A 14,161-nucleotide genomic window follows, 5' to 3' on the forward strand; every position below is an offset into this window, starting at 1 on the left:
GCAATGCAACCACCAAAAGACTTGCGTTTCAATTACTATCACAAAGATTCAGCATCACAAAGAAATATGCCTCCCTTTGCGCAATGGTAAGCGCATATACGAGTTAAGAACAAGACTTACAGACCTGAGACTTTCATATAAATTACACATGAGAAGAGAGAGAAAGTTGCTAAATGGCACCGTGTTTCTTGTTTCAGTAAACCCTCTCCATCGGTTTATGTTTGACATGCCAAGGCATCGATGAGGACCCGGTAGCCCTTAGGCACCTCGGCCTATGTCCTACGCACGCAGACAAAGTAGGGACGTCTGCCTTCACATCCAGGAAAGCAGCGATCTCGAGAAGCGGGTGGAAATCAGAGATGCGCTTGACGAAAGGCAGATGCTTTGCACGATCCATGTGGCTCTTGAGTGCGCTTGCCGGCAGTGGAATTCCACAGTTTTCCACCGGAAATCCCATCGAGAGCGGGCCTTGGTGATCGGAGATCTTGACGGGCGCCAGGAAGAAGTCGTTGTCCACCTCCACGGTGTTCTTCCCTCCTGCAATCACCTCCTTGCGCATCTTGGACAGGCGGGGGTCGTTGGAGTCCTTGACCTCCGTCTCCAGCACGCCATCGTTGAACAGCTTGACGCACACCTCTCTCATCTGGAAGGCCTCGAAGTGCACGTCGGCCGAGCCATCTTCCCCCACCTCCAGCTTCACCACGGCGGTGACCCACTCCGGGATCCCGCCCTCTGCCTGAAGCTGGGCGGCCTGGACGACCTCGCTGTTGGACAGGGTGTACTCGCCTGTCTCCCTGGCCTTCCTCCCGACCGCCTGCGTGAAGACGAACCCCACCCGGCGCATGCCGAGCCAGCCGGCGATGGCGTCCACGTGGGCCTCCTCGTCGGCGTCCCGCATCAGCTGGACCATGTCCGAGGACCCCTGCTATGGCAGCTCGTAGATGAAGTCGACCAGCACCTCCTTGGTCTCGGCGTCGACGCGGCCGTAGAGGAACCCCACACGCTTGATTGCGAAGGCGAGCGACTCGGAGACGTGGAGCTGGAAGGCGTTGGCCGAGTCGCGGTCGAACGAGGCCGCGGAGCAGAAGGGCGCCTCCTGGCGGGTGACCCGGATCTGGCGCGCGATGAGGTCGTCCATTGTCATCTTCTTGCCGAAGGAGTCGGCGGCGGTGAGGGACATGGGCGGCGGCAGCTGGGCGGAGCGCGCGCTGGGCGGGTACGAGAGGTAGACGAAGGAGCCGTTGGCGAGCGGCAGGGAGGCGAGCAGGGCGGCCAGGTTGGAGAGGAGCGGCGGTTGCGGGGCGGGGAGGAGCAGGGACGGGTCGAGGGAAAGGCGCTGCACGGCGACGGGCACTGTGGCGCGCGCCTCGATGAGGCGCTGCAGGTTGCCGACCGTGGCGGCGGCCGCGTCCGGCACCGTGATGCGGTCAGTTACGTCGGCCGCCGGCCAACGACAACGAGCGCCCCAGATTTGTTCCCCCCCCCACCCCTTCCACCTTCTCTGCCACTGGATAAGGAGTGTGGGCGGAATTATTACATAACGTAGGGGTTAATTTGTAAAATTGAAACTTTTTTTTTATTTCACTTACATAGGGACCGCGGGTTGAATACTCCGAAGTACAGGGGCTTTTATGCAAAAATGCCATGACGGACGACCAGAAACTCTATTTGCTTTATTATTAAGAAGAGATTAAGGAGAGATTTGTCAGGCTTGACACCGATTTCCGAGTGTAAGTATGTCTATTCCTTGATTTATACAACGACAATAACAAGATTGATTCCTTTCTATGCTCCTAAATCTCCTCCGCATCAGAATCTGAGCTGGATAGTAAATATCTAATAGCATCTGGATAAAAAGGGAAACATTTATAAACGACGCCCTCGTCAAACCGTTGCACCGGACGCCTTGGCATGCACCGACTGCTCGCGGGCCCGTGAGGCCATTCGTCGGGTCCATGACGGCGATTTTTGCTGTAATTGTATTTTTTTTGCTACTATGGGTCAAGTATTTTGTTACATCCATTCAAACAAAAGCTGCAACCTCGCGATGACGGTGATTTTGCTGCAACCGTAATTGGTTTTTGCTAGCACCGACAATTTTTTTGCTACATCCATCAAGGAGGCATAGCTGTGACCTCGCGACGGTAATTTGCTGCAACCGTAATTGTTTTTTCCTACTACCAGCGAACTTTTTTTGCTGAAACCAAAAAAAAGCGACGGAGCTGCGAACAGTACCTAAAAATGTTGCAACTGGTTTGTAAGATTGCTGCAATGCTGTTTTTAAAAACCTTCAATCGAAGAAACGACATGCATAACCAGCCACAACCAAAGGCAATGATGTTTTTGCTACAACCCATTGTAGACTTTTGCTACAATCGATGACACAAAATGCTAAAACCAAACGGTCATGATATGACCAACGAGGTCGTTTTGCTGGAGCGTGTGAGATGGATTTTGCTACAACCAATGCATTCTTGTTGCAACCATTATGGACATTTGCTACTACCAACCGAAATTGATGTGACGACCAAGGCCCAACCGATGCGCTAATCAAAACCCTTTACGCGCGCTAGATCGAACGTTAGGCAGCCAGTCGTCGAAAGTTTCGGCTGGAGCGCCGGCGCATATCAGTCCCCGGATAAAAACTTTCTACTAGTTTTTACTCTAAATCTATCTCTCTACTATAGTTTTTACTGTAAATCTACAGTTTCTATGTTGCGGGCGATCGTGGTGATGTCAGGATCTACCTGCTGTTACTTTTTTTTTTTTTTGAGAACATCTACCTCCTGTTACCTGGTAATCAGAAAACCACAGGGAGTCTTTGGTGATGTTGGCATCTACGTACACCGTTGGTTACCGATTAGGAAACCACATGGCCACGACATGGCCTGTTCGCGTCATATCCCGCCTTACAACGCAAACCCTCGGCACCCCGATCGATCCACCGCTCAGCTAAATATAATCCCGCAACCTCGCCTCCCACGCAAAACTCGGCGAGTCCCAGCCAGGTTCGCCGTCAAATCTAAAAGCGGGCCGGACCGTCCGTCCGGGTGCGTGGACTCGGGATTTAGGAGCGATGTCGTTCGCTTACAAGTTCATGGTACATCGTCGTCGGCGACACAGGTGCGCGCCTTCTTCTCCACCCCGCCAGCCATCTCTTCTCTTTCGTCTCCAGCCCATCGTGCCCTGATTTCATCACTTGGTTGCGCCATCTCTTGAATCCACTCCGGCTATAACTAGAAAGTACTGCCTTTGTCAGGAGCTCCCGGCAGGAGCTGATAGCTACTACTACTTGTTAGTCGAAAGCCTTGTGTATATGCTTGCGGTGGCTTGTCTAGAAGAAAAACAAATCATAATTTTCTTGCATCAATTGGAAATCGTTCGTATATATGGATCTCTTTAAAACCAAGACCATATATATGACCATGTTAATAACTTGCTGTCCCAGGAGTTGGGAAGTCATGCCTCCTGCTGCAGTTCACCGACAAGCGGTTCCAGCCCGTGCACGACCTGACCATCGGCGTCGAATTCGGACAGCGGATGGTCACCATCGACAAGAAGAAAATTAGGCTTCAGATCTGGGACACGGTCTGTTAGCTGTTCCACTATGAACCTCCAGACGAAACTAAATGCATTCCCTGCTATTTTCGCCATCATATAGTATATTATAAACCTCTATATATCTACTAAATTGAACTGCATGATGCAGGCAGGCCAGGAGGCCTTCAGGTCAATCACTAAATCCTACTACAGAAGTGCAGTCGCTGCTCTCCTGGTTTATGACATCACCAGGTATTTTACCGGAGTAAGCATGCATTTGAAGTTGCCCTTGTCTTAGAAATTTACCAGCAGATATTGATCTATTTTTCCTCTGGTGAACAGGAGGGAGACCTTCAACCACGTCGCAAGCTGGCTGGAAGAAATGAGGGAGCAGGCGGACGGCAACAACAAGATCACCATCATGCTGGTCGGAAACAAGTCAGATTTAGGTCAGAGGCGAGCCGTCAGCACGGAAGAGGGCGAGCAGTTTGCAAAGGAGAACGGCCTCGCCTTCATGGAGACCTCTGCCAGAACCCGGCACAACGTGGAGGAGGTAACTCGAAGCACCGGATCGCATCGTATCGCAGCGGCGCACAATTCGCCATGGCCTTTTTCTGACATGACATGCCCTATACTCGCAGGCATTCCTTCAGAGCTCGTCCATGGTGTACGAGAAGATCCAGGAAGGCGCCATTGATCTATCCAAGGTGAGCGGCGTACTGCATTACTCGCTGGGTCGTGTATGTGGGTTCCGTTCCTCTAGCAGTTCCGTCTCATTGTCTGTTTCTCTTGCAGAGTAGTGGTGTCACGCCCGGATTGGATGATGAATTCAGTGGTCTCGAACCTCTGCCTCGAGCCTCCGTCTGCTGCAGCAGCTGAGCATAGCTTGGACGACACAACAGTTCCGTCTCTCGGATCTTGTTCAATACTAGTGCAAATCTGTAGTAACTCCGTGCTTTGAACCTCGAGCATATATGTTCAGATCGCTTGGCAGTTTTAAAAAAAAAGATGTACAGCGTTTTATAGTCTCTGGCTCGTGTTCTTGCAATGGTATATTTTCTAATGCCTTATTTGTCTTATATCTATATTAAGAGAAAAGAGAACAAGAACTCGGAAATTGCTTTTGGCTCCCGGCTCCATGAAAATTTTGAAACTGTGAATTTTAAGTTTTTTCCTTTGGAAAACACACGCACACATGCATATGAATGTATACGACTCGTTTGTAAAATTTCGTGATGAAATATATGTGGAGTCGGATTTTTTTTCTATTCTTTATTTCAAAAACATGGTTTCAATTTTTAAAATGTTTTCTAAATGAAACATGTTTTATTTTATAAATTTTTGTATCATTCCATAATGAACATTTTGGTGTGAGCTATAAAAAAAAGAGAAATTCAGGCATTTCTAGCACATACCGTTCATTATGAAAACCAGATGACACCACACGGGTTGCTGCATAAGCGAGAATTTTATGAAATAACTGATACCCAACATGCCTGACATTTTTTTATTGCAGATTATTAAATCATGCACGTCAATCCCAAGACCAAAATATTTCTACATTAGATCAACTCCAACGGAAGGACCCAAATCGTCCGTCCGTGCCATATGGATCAGCGTGGACAAAAGTGATGGCTCAATGCATAGACCCATTTTTATTTTGAGTCCGCTTTACGTCCGCATGAACCCATTTCTGACGCAAATTTGGTTCATATTTGGGTCGCAGGCGGACACAAGCCAGACGTTTTCTGTGTTTGCGTCGTCCGCCTGTGTCATCCACACACATCTTCCTACTTATTTAATTCACTGGTCCACCCCATCCATATCTCTTCTATTATTTTACTTTCATAGTGGTACCGTCAACTTGCTTTTCGTTGGATGCATCGGTTGACGTGCGACCCAAACGGACAAAAGACCAATAAAAGCGTCTCGGTCTGATTCGGCCCCTTGGAGTTGCTCTTAGTGACAAGTGATGCAGCCGTGCAGGTAACGTAACGCAGATATAAATTTGTCGACAGGAAGAATCATGAATGTCGTTTGTGGCATTGTGGATGTTTAACATGGTGAGTTGATGGACTGATTGTGACTATTAATAACGAAACACAGCAAGCCAGAGGATTAGCTAGAGAGAGAGAAAAAGTACAGGTTGATATACACAAAATGCGTATTGAACAACCAGTGGTTTCCTGCTTGAGGCTGCTTATGTTTATCTGTCATTAGGTGCTTGGTTCGATCAGCTGGTACGGCAAATCTGGTGTCCACGAGCAGAAACTTAGCAAGGCTTGCTAGGTAAATGGTTCTGATTCTCATGAATCACGATCAGGCGTCCCAGATCATGACGACTGCGATGGCACCGACGCCAAGCACAACGGCGAGCCACCGGCCGATGGGGGTGTCTGCGGCGACGGGCCTCTGGGGCCTGTACCCCTTGGAGAGGAGGTGGTTGATGGAGACGTAGACAAAGATGCCCGTGGCGAGGGCCATGGAGATGGCATAGATCCAGTCGGCCACCCGGCCCTCCGTGGTGGCGTCGATGAGTATGCCGACGCCGACGCCGATGGGGCTGGAGACGGCGAATGCGAAGGCGTTGACGAAGCAGGAGAGGAGGGGGCGGTCGGGGAGAACCCGGAGCAGAGCAATGCCCATGGCGACCGCGGCGAAGATCTTGTGCAGGCTGATGGTCCACAGCGCCTTCCACGCGTCGGCTTTCGTCTCTGCAAGTAATCGTCGAGCATGCGTGACAATGGGTGAACTGAAGTAGGGCCGAGAGCTACACACACATGCATATAGGATGCAGAGATCCTCGATCTCATGGCAGTTAAAATTCAAGAAGTATCAATCTCTGTCTCTGTCTTACCGGCAACTCCAATGGCGAGGCCTTCGAAAACGGAGTGGAAGCAGAGCGCGGCGATGAGGAGTACGCTGTCGCCGAGGGTGCTCGCGTTGCGCAGCATGGATGCAGTCGACGGTCCGTGCGCGCCCTGCGCATGCGACACCACCAAGTTACAACATACTGCACGAGATCTCTCTGGTAGCCTGAGTGACTGCCAAATTGACACTAGACTCATAGGCTGCGCGCACTTACAGCTGTTTGTGGCTCGGAGCCGTCGCCACTCGTGCTGCTCTGCTTGCCCTCCTCCAGCGCTCCTGGAAATTTGTAAACAGGGATGGATGTTATGGAAATTAACCACTGTTCGTGGGAGTGCTTGTGCTTGCTGTGCTCGACCAGCTAGCAGGTAAGTTTAGGCAAGTAATGAAGCCGTGAAAATGCACAGCGAAAGATTGCCAATCACGCCAAGATAATACTACAAGGAGTACGCAGCACGTCGCACGCCCGAGAATAGAAAGGAAGCAAATTTCCATTTAACCCAAAGGCCCAGCTGCCACATTTACACCGCCGGCCAGCTGGTTGCCTGTGCTGATATAGTAGTTAGTTTCGCCGGAGAACATGCATGTGACCTTCCGCGCGCTGCTCACCTGCGCTTGGGCCGGCGGGTGTGGTCCGGCCGGGGCCGCGCGCGACGACGGAGGAAACGACGCACTCGGCGAGCATGGTGAGGACGTATCCGGCGCAGGCGAGCATGAAGGCGAACGGGTAGGCGCCGTGGGGGACGAGGTCCCCGAAGGTCTCGTCGGCGTCGCTGAGGAAGTGCATCATGGCGGTGCCGAGGAAGACCCCGCCGGCGAACTGCGTGCCCAGCGCCAGGAACGCCTCGTTCCACCGCATGAAGTAGGGGGACACGCCGCCGGCAAGGGTGCCCGCGAAGACCAGCGCCAGGCACCACAGCTTCACCGCCACCAGCCCCGGCGCCCGCAGGTCCGGCTTCGCCTTCGCGCCGCCGTCCGCGTCAGCGTCAGCGTCGCCGTCGTGGTGGCCGCCGCCTCCATGGGCCAAGACGGTGCTCGCGGACGCGCTGAGCCACAGGAGGAAGAGGAGGAACTGGCGGGAACTGGCGGCGGAGGCCATGACCGTACCGGTGCTGTGCTAGGCAATGCCGGATCGAACCGTGGGAAGGTAAGATAGAGATAGAAGCCGTCAAGCCGATGACGAGGAGGGGATTTATACGGGGGCGGGAAGTTTGCAAGGGTCTGACTTGTGGGCCCATGTGTTGCCCAAGTACAGGTTTTTCTTCGGTTATACAATCTTCATCCCAAAATAACCTTAATACAAATTTATATTAGAGCTAGTAAAAAGTTAAAACGCTTATTTTAGGATGCAGGGAGTAGTTTTTTTAAAAAATTCTTTGATAGTACTGTACTTTGTACTACTGCGCGATGATTCGCGAGACAATGTAGTCACGCATGGTTCCTCTACGCACCGTAACCGACGGGTGGTCTCCGCACTCCCTGCGGTAAGGACAAATCACTGTTCTGACCCTTTTTGATAAAGTATAGCACAAACTGAACTCGATCAAAAAGTATTTCACGGTTTAACCCTTTTAGAAACGCCACAACCCGTGACGCTGCTACTGTACTTAGAAACACCAGTCCACCTTAGCATTTCTGCTCCACATACAAATGTCAAACGAGCTAGCATTGCTGCCCAGGCCGAAACGCCACTCTGGCTGGCGTTGCTGTCCAGGCCGATACGCCATCCTAGCTAGCAATTCTGCCTGCGCCGCCAAGATCCTATCGATCTCGTCCTCATCAAGCTCCCACGCAAGCGTGGACTTCAAGCTAGTCCTCCTGCTTCTCCCGTGTCGTCAGGCTCGTGCTGCTTCTCCCCTGCTCAAGCTGTCGTCGGAGCTTCCATGCTGCCCACCTCCTCTGCTGTCGCCGGAGCTGTCGCCTGATCTACTCCTCCACGCACAACACCTCCTCTCCACGACCAAGCACTACTCCTCCTCCATGCACAACACCTCCTCTCCACGACCAGGTGCTGCTCCTCCTCCACGCCCAGCACCTCCTCTCCACGACCCTGCGCTGCTCCTTCTTCATGCCCAACACCTCACTGCTCGCCCAGCAGTAGATCCTCTACTTCTCACGTGCAGACCAAGTGGAGATCAGTTAAGCCAAGTATGCCAAATTCTCACAATCTGCTCGCTCAAGGTCGAGGTGGAAACGCCATGGTCCATGGCGTTTGCCGACTGGGTAGCAACGCCAAAGTCACTGGCGTTTCTATATGGGGTGCAACACGAGCTAGTTCGACGTCTGAATGTGGAGTAGAAACGCCACGGTTGTCGGGGGGATAACCCCGGGGTAGGCTGATCAAGCCTGCTCCTTCATTTCCGGTCCAAAGGACATGAACATATACAGATTCCCAAGGCCCAAGTCTTCCGGCCGGCTAGGCAGCGCCTACCGGCTAGAGGACGAGGCAGCCATCCCTCTGGCCGGCCAGGCAACCCGTGCCGGCTAGAGTCGAGGCGGCTACCTCTTCTGAGCCGGCCTGGTCCAGCCAGCCCGGCTAGGAATGAGGCGACCGCACCCAAGCCGGCTAGCCAAGCAGGCTAGCCGGCCGAAGATCACAAGTCACATCAGATCGTAGGTCAGGATGAGACCTCATGATTAAAGGTAGCTACGCGTCAGCAAAGGTACTGGATCGGGGCGCCCGGCAGGTACGAGCGTCGGCGGCCACGTCGCTGACGTACCGCGGCTCTGATCCATCACCTAGCATAGTGTCGGACCGTCGCACTCCCACTCCATTACTGCACTCGGCGTGGGGAACAGTGGAGGCGGCCGTACCTCCTGCCCATGACGAATCTCGCTGGACGACGCTTGACGTACAACGCGTGCTCAGCGTCAACCTTACGCGAGAGCTTCATTGGCCAGCCGACGGGTCCCACTACCAATCGAGACCATGCAGCCGGCGGGCCCCTCAAGCGACAAGACAAGACTCTAGTGGGTCCCTGGCCAGCCGGCGAGGCTTCCAGTCGGGTCCCACACTTGTACCCTTTATCCATATTGTAGGTCGGCGGGTTCGTCTATAAAACCCCTCGGACGCCCTCCATGCAAGGGGCCCGATCATTCCACAGTCGAACAACACCATACACTTACCAACCACACAGAGAGAGGCAGAAACGAGCCGGCTGCTCCCCTCTTCCTCCTCCCAACACAGCTCCAGGAGCAGATCTATACTCTATTCATACACATAAAACACTCCGGCAGGACTAAGGGTATTATCTCTACGGAGAGCCCTCAACCTGGGTACATCGTGCGTTCCATGCGTGTGCCAACCTCGTTTCCAGCGTCCACCTTTGTCCCTTCGGTTCTCACTGACTTTAGCCTACCTATGGCATATGTTGTGAGTATTCACCGACATTTGGCGCCCACCTTGGGGCCGATCGCGGCACCGGTTGGCTTGACGCGATGGGCGGGGCCCCGCACCTACACCACCGGATGCATCGCGTCCGGATCAGTTTGCATGCCCGTGGAGCCCGCTTTCGACGAGGCAACACCCATGATGATCGACGTCCCCGTCCACCATGCGGATTCGGACGAAGATTATGATGACGAGGCGCTTCCTAGCGTCGTCGTCGCTGGTATGGAGAACCTCAGTGTTCTCTTCAGCGACCTACGTCTCAACCATGGTCCGCGCTACTTCGGCGAGGACTTCAACGTTGAGGCGCTCTGCGCCAGCTTCAGCAGGCTCTCTATCGCTGAGATGCCTGCCCACGACGTATATCCCAGCAACGTCCTCGTCTTTGACAGCCCTCCTCCGTCGGTGGGGTTCTTTACCCCATACCACGTTGCTGCCGTCTCCAACACCGTGGAAGTGATGGTTATCGGCGCCGGCACCAGAACGACTCCCGACAAGGCCTCGGCAGGTGCTGGTGAGCGCGCCGCTGCCACCGCCGATACTCTTCGGGACGCCATCGCCGGCCTGAAGACACCTGTCACAGCTTCCGCAAACCCTGCTAACACTCGGGCCTCGCTGGAGGAGGCTCGCAAGCGTATCCTGGAGGAGGGCATTGCCGTAGCTTCGGCGAAACGTCGGATGGAGGCTACGCAGCACGAGTATAACTCCGCATACGGCCTTACTCCGATTTCCGAGGCCCCTAGCCGGCTTGGATCGGTTCGCAACCGCGGCCGGTTCATCGCCGAAGTCCTAGGTGGCGATCTGCCCACCTACGAGACCCCTGCGGCCAACATGTGAGCGGCCCAGGCAGCCATGGAGCAGATGGCGAGCCTGGAAGGCGATGAATGCGCTTTCCATGAGAAGCGGGTCAAGGACCTCCTTAACGCCGCCAACCAGCAACACGCTCGGTTTGACCCCAGTCAGGCTCAGCCGGAGTCCCCAGGACCCAACCCCGGAGCACGCCGCAACCCTAGCGTTCAGCATCATGCAGAAGGATCTTCCTCGCATCGCCCTTTCGGCCGAAGGGGCGAGGGAAGCCAAGACCGGCTGTGACAGCCCGAGACCGGCGTTCCAGAAGATTCCCCTTCTATTCCATTTTCGTCATGTGTTTGTTTTTATTTGTCACATCATCATCGCATCATTCGCATCATCTGCATAGCATCGACATCTCCGTTGCCGCCAGTTTTCAAAACTTGCATCCGTCGTTAGTTGCCGGTTCTCGTCGTTGTCCGTTCTGAGCCCGACCGTACTCGCACACGTCCGCGGCACCGTCGTAACCCTGTTTTTAAAGCGTGTATAAAACTTTCTCCGATTGAGCTGGAATTTCATGTGCGGTCTTATTTAATGTAGCTAGCCCGCCTGTCGAATTTCGACGCGATCGGAGTTCGTCTGGTACCCGAACGGTCGACCGTAGCGGCACCGTATTCGGTCTACCGTCAAACGGTTATCGGTGTTTCAAATTGCGTTGCCGCGCCGCACCGTTTCCCTCTCACCTCCGCCTAGCCACTCTGCACAGCCACCTTGACCCTCCCGCGTCCGTGACCATTCGATTACGATCGTGTGGTTGAAATCGGGGCGAAAAAACTCAAACCCTAGCTACCCTGGCTATAAAAGGAAGGTAGCCCTTCCTAATTAGGCAACAAACCCTCCCTCTCCTCGAATTCTGCACCCACCAACCCTAGCCGACATGTGCAGCCAGCCAGTCCCCCCAGCCGTCGCGGCCCGCCCAGGCCCGTGCAGGGCCCGCGAAGCCCGGATCCTCGCCGCCGTGAGGCGCATGCGCGAGATCCCCAACGCCTCCGTCTGCCCCTGCCTCCGCGCCGCCGCCGTGAACCTCGCTCGCTTCGCCGCCTCCTCAAGCCGTCGGCCGCCGCCTCCAGCATGCCGCCGGTGGCCCGGGTCGCCTCCGTCAGCCACCAGCGCCGAGCAACCGAGTCGCTGCCTTCCCGGCGCCCCTTGATCCCGTCGCGGAGCAGCAGCAACAGTAGCCGCAGCTCGCCGGCCGCCGCCAGCCTTCGTCGCCCTCCAACTCCGCCGCGAGCGCCGCCACCTCGGCTCCATGCTAGTGCCCCGTTCCCTGCCTCGCCTCCTGTCGCCGTCGCCCCGACGGAGCAGTTCGCCGCCGCCCTGGCCAGCCCCCGATCCAGATCGGATCGGGAGGAACCCTCCCGTGCGCGCGGCCCAGGCAGCGTCGAGCCAGGCCCAGTTGGCTCGCCCCTCCCCAGCGCCTCGGCCCGTTGGCTGATCCGTCCAAAGCCGGCCTGCCTCCTCCTTCGGCCCACTGCCTCCTCGGGCCCAAGGTGAGAACTATCCCCCGCCCTAAGCGCCTCTTAGTTAGTTGCGCCCTCTGTTTAGGCCCATGTAGAAAATTTAGTGATTTCAGAATTATTTTAAAATTCCAGAAATATGGCGATATTAAAATGCCCGTAACTTTTTATCCGTAAGTTGGATCGCGATGATTTAGACATGGATTTCGTGTAGTTTTACGCGTATAACCCGTTTATTAAACATGCATAATTTTTCGGTGTTGTTTGACATGTTGAATGCATAGATGTACGTGCTGCCCCAATAGGATATAGTCCGTATTAATTTCTCGTGCATGTCCGGGTTGCTCGTATGCCGTAGATAAAAAGCCCATATTTTAGGAACTATTTTTCATGTATTTTAGAGTAGACGTTGATATTTTTGCGCGTAGGGATTTGCCGGTAGATTGTTTTCTCGTGTATAGGATATTTTTTTCTCGCATTTATTTGTGGCATTATTTTGTTGTGCAACCCCACATATTTTATATGTTTTCAGGGCATGGATTTTTCTGTGCAATTAGTTTTAGCTTTTGAGCAAGTTAGTTAGCGCGATATTTTTCCGTGATGCCCTTTTGTTTAATTCGTAGGATTTATTCCGTGCTTCGTTTGACGGAGTTGTCAACTAGGAAGTTGTTCTTGGGTGTTTAGACTAGCCCCTGGTATTTTTGGTTGCAATAGAAATGCATGTTTAGGTGTGGTTTGCTTGCTCTCAAGTTGCTAGAAATAGTGTTGATTTGGAGGTGCTGAAATATTTCTAAGTCTGGAATCTGATATAATTTGTTGCTGTTTTGTTTTGCTTCTAGTTTTTGATATGTAGCTCTTTTGAGGTTGGTCCAATGGAGTTAGTTGTAGCCCTTGTGTTTCTCTAGCATGCTGTGAATTTTCATGCCATTTGGATTCCTGTAGCTATAGGTTTTGCTGCTGTCAATATAGCTTCAGATCGAAAACTGCACTTTCATGAGGTGTAATTTTCACTAAGTCTGAAATAGTGTGTGAGATGTCATTTTGTGTCTTATTTCCTTAGTGATCCATGATGCCATGCTAGTTGTTGTTAGTTCTTTGTAGTAGTGCTTCTTGCCCTCTTTCATTTCATGTCTTGCTTGGGTTTATCGGAGTTGTGTAGCCCGTAGTTGTGGGGCGTAGAAAATGCTATGTGGCTGATTTTGGCAGACTGTAGTGTTTTGTTGTTTTGCTCGTAGTTTGTGAACCGTAGCTCCGTTTTGATCGAGTCCTATATGAAACTTGCTTAGAATCTCGTGTAGTTTCATTTTCTTTTGCTGGTTGTATGTTTGAAGTGCTCGTAGCCGCCGTTGCACACATTTTGCATTCATGCCATCATATCTTGCGGTGCTTGTATCTTTTGAACCTTAGCTCCGTTGGAGATGTTCTTTATGTGTAGATTTCTTGAAATGACGCGTAGAATCACGTGAACCTATTTGTTTTGCTGTTTAACAACCAATTAAATGTGTTAGGTCAGATTTGGACAGAATTGTAAATTATCACGTGGGGTCGTCTCGGAGATGCTATATGTCATTTCCGACCTCATTTAAAATGTCTAGATAGGTAGTTTAATTTCCGCTTCACCTCTTGCATGTTTGACAACATTAATATTGCTGTGTAAATAATCGGGAGTGAACTAAATAATTTATACGTGGAGTTTCGTGAATATGCAACTCGTTGCATATTGAACTTCACATAATGTGTAGTGTTTGATTGTGTGGATTGTCATGCCGTGACTTGCATGTTTTCAGCTGCTCATGCATCATAGGTGTTGTGCATCGTGTGGTATATATCGTGTGTGGATTTGTGTTTCCGGTTTGCTTCGTCTCGATAGAGTTCCGCAGCGTGTTGGATTTTGAGGACCCGTTCGACTACATCGGTTTGTGTGCTTCAGGGAGGCATTCTTCTTCCAAGCGGGATCTCAGGCAAGATGACCATTTCCCCAATTACCATTACTATCATTGCCATGCTAGTTTTCTCGCTTCTATCATTATGTCTCGTTGCCTACCACATGTTAAATATC

At 52.4% G+C, this 14,161-nt stretch overlaps 1 protein-coding gene and 2 pseudogenes across 1 annotated transcript; 1 reads left to right on the top strand and 2 right to left on the bottom strand.

Moving 5' to 3' along the window:
- Window positions 1-215: 215 nt before the first annotated feature.
- On the bottom strand, window positions 216-1,944 carry LOC123396919 (annotated as a pseudogene).
- Window positions 1,945-3,076: 1,132 nt separating this feature from the next.
- On the top strand, window positions 3,077-4,419 carry LOC123396920 (annotated as a pseudogene).
- A 1,108-nt stretch (window positions 4,420-5,527) lies between these two features.
- On the bottom strand, window positions 5,528-7,514 carry LOC123396783 (zinc transporter 2-like). The gene is made up of 4 exons (XM_045091610.1): window positions 7,018-7,514; window positions 6,626-6,687; window positions 6,398-6,521; window positions 5,528-6,254 (listed from the first exon to the last, which is right to left on the bottom strand). Exons 1-4 carry the CDS (start codon window positions 7,505-7,507, stop codon window positions 5,860-5,862), a joined length of 1,071 nt encoding a protein of 356 aa, XP_044947545.1. The 5' UTR covers window positions 7,508-7,514; the 3' UTR covers window positions 5,528-5,859.
- Between the last annotated feature and the right edge of the window lie 6,647 nt (window positions 7,515-14,161).

This window comes from Hordeum vulgare, chromosome 5H (genome assembly GCF_904849725.1).
Source record: "Hordeum vulgare subsp. vulgare chromosome 5H, MorexV3_pseudomolecules_assembly, whole genome shotgun sequence".
NCBI classification, from domain to species: Eukaryota; Viridiplantae; Streptophyta; class Magnoliopsida; order Poales; family Poaceae; genus Hordeum; species Hordeum vulgare.

Coding starts and splice junctions, on each gene's coding strand:
- LOC123396783 (XM_045091610.1), bottom strand. CDS start 7,507: ATGGCCTCCGCCGCCAGTTCCCGCCAGTTCCTCCTCTTCCTCCTGTGG. Junction 6,688..7,017: donor ACCCGCCGGCCCAAGCGCAG/GTGAGCAGCGCG, acceptor ACAAATTTCCAG/GAGCGCTGGAGGAGGGCAAG. Junction 6,255..6,397: donor CCTCGCCATTGGAGTTGCCG/GTAAGACAGAGA, acceptor GATTACTTGCAG/AGACGAAAGCCGACGCGTGG.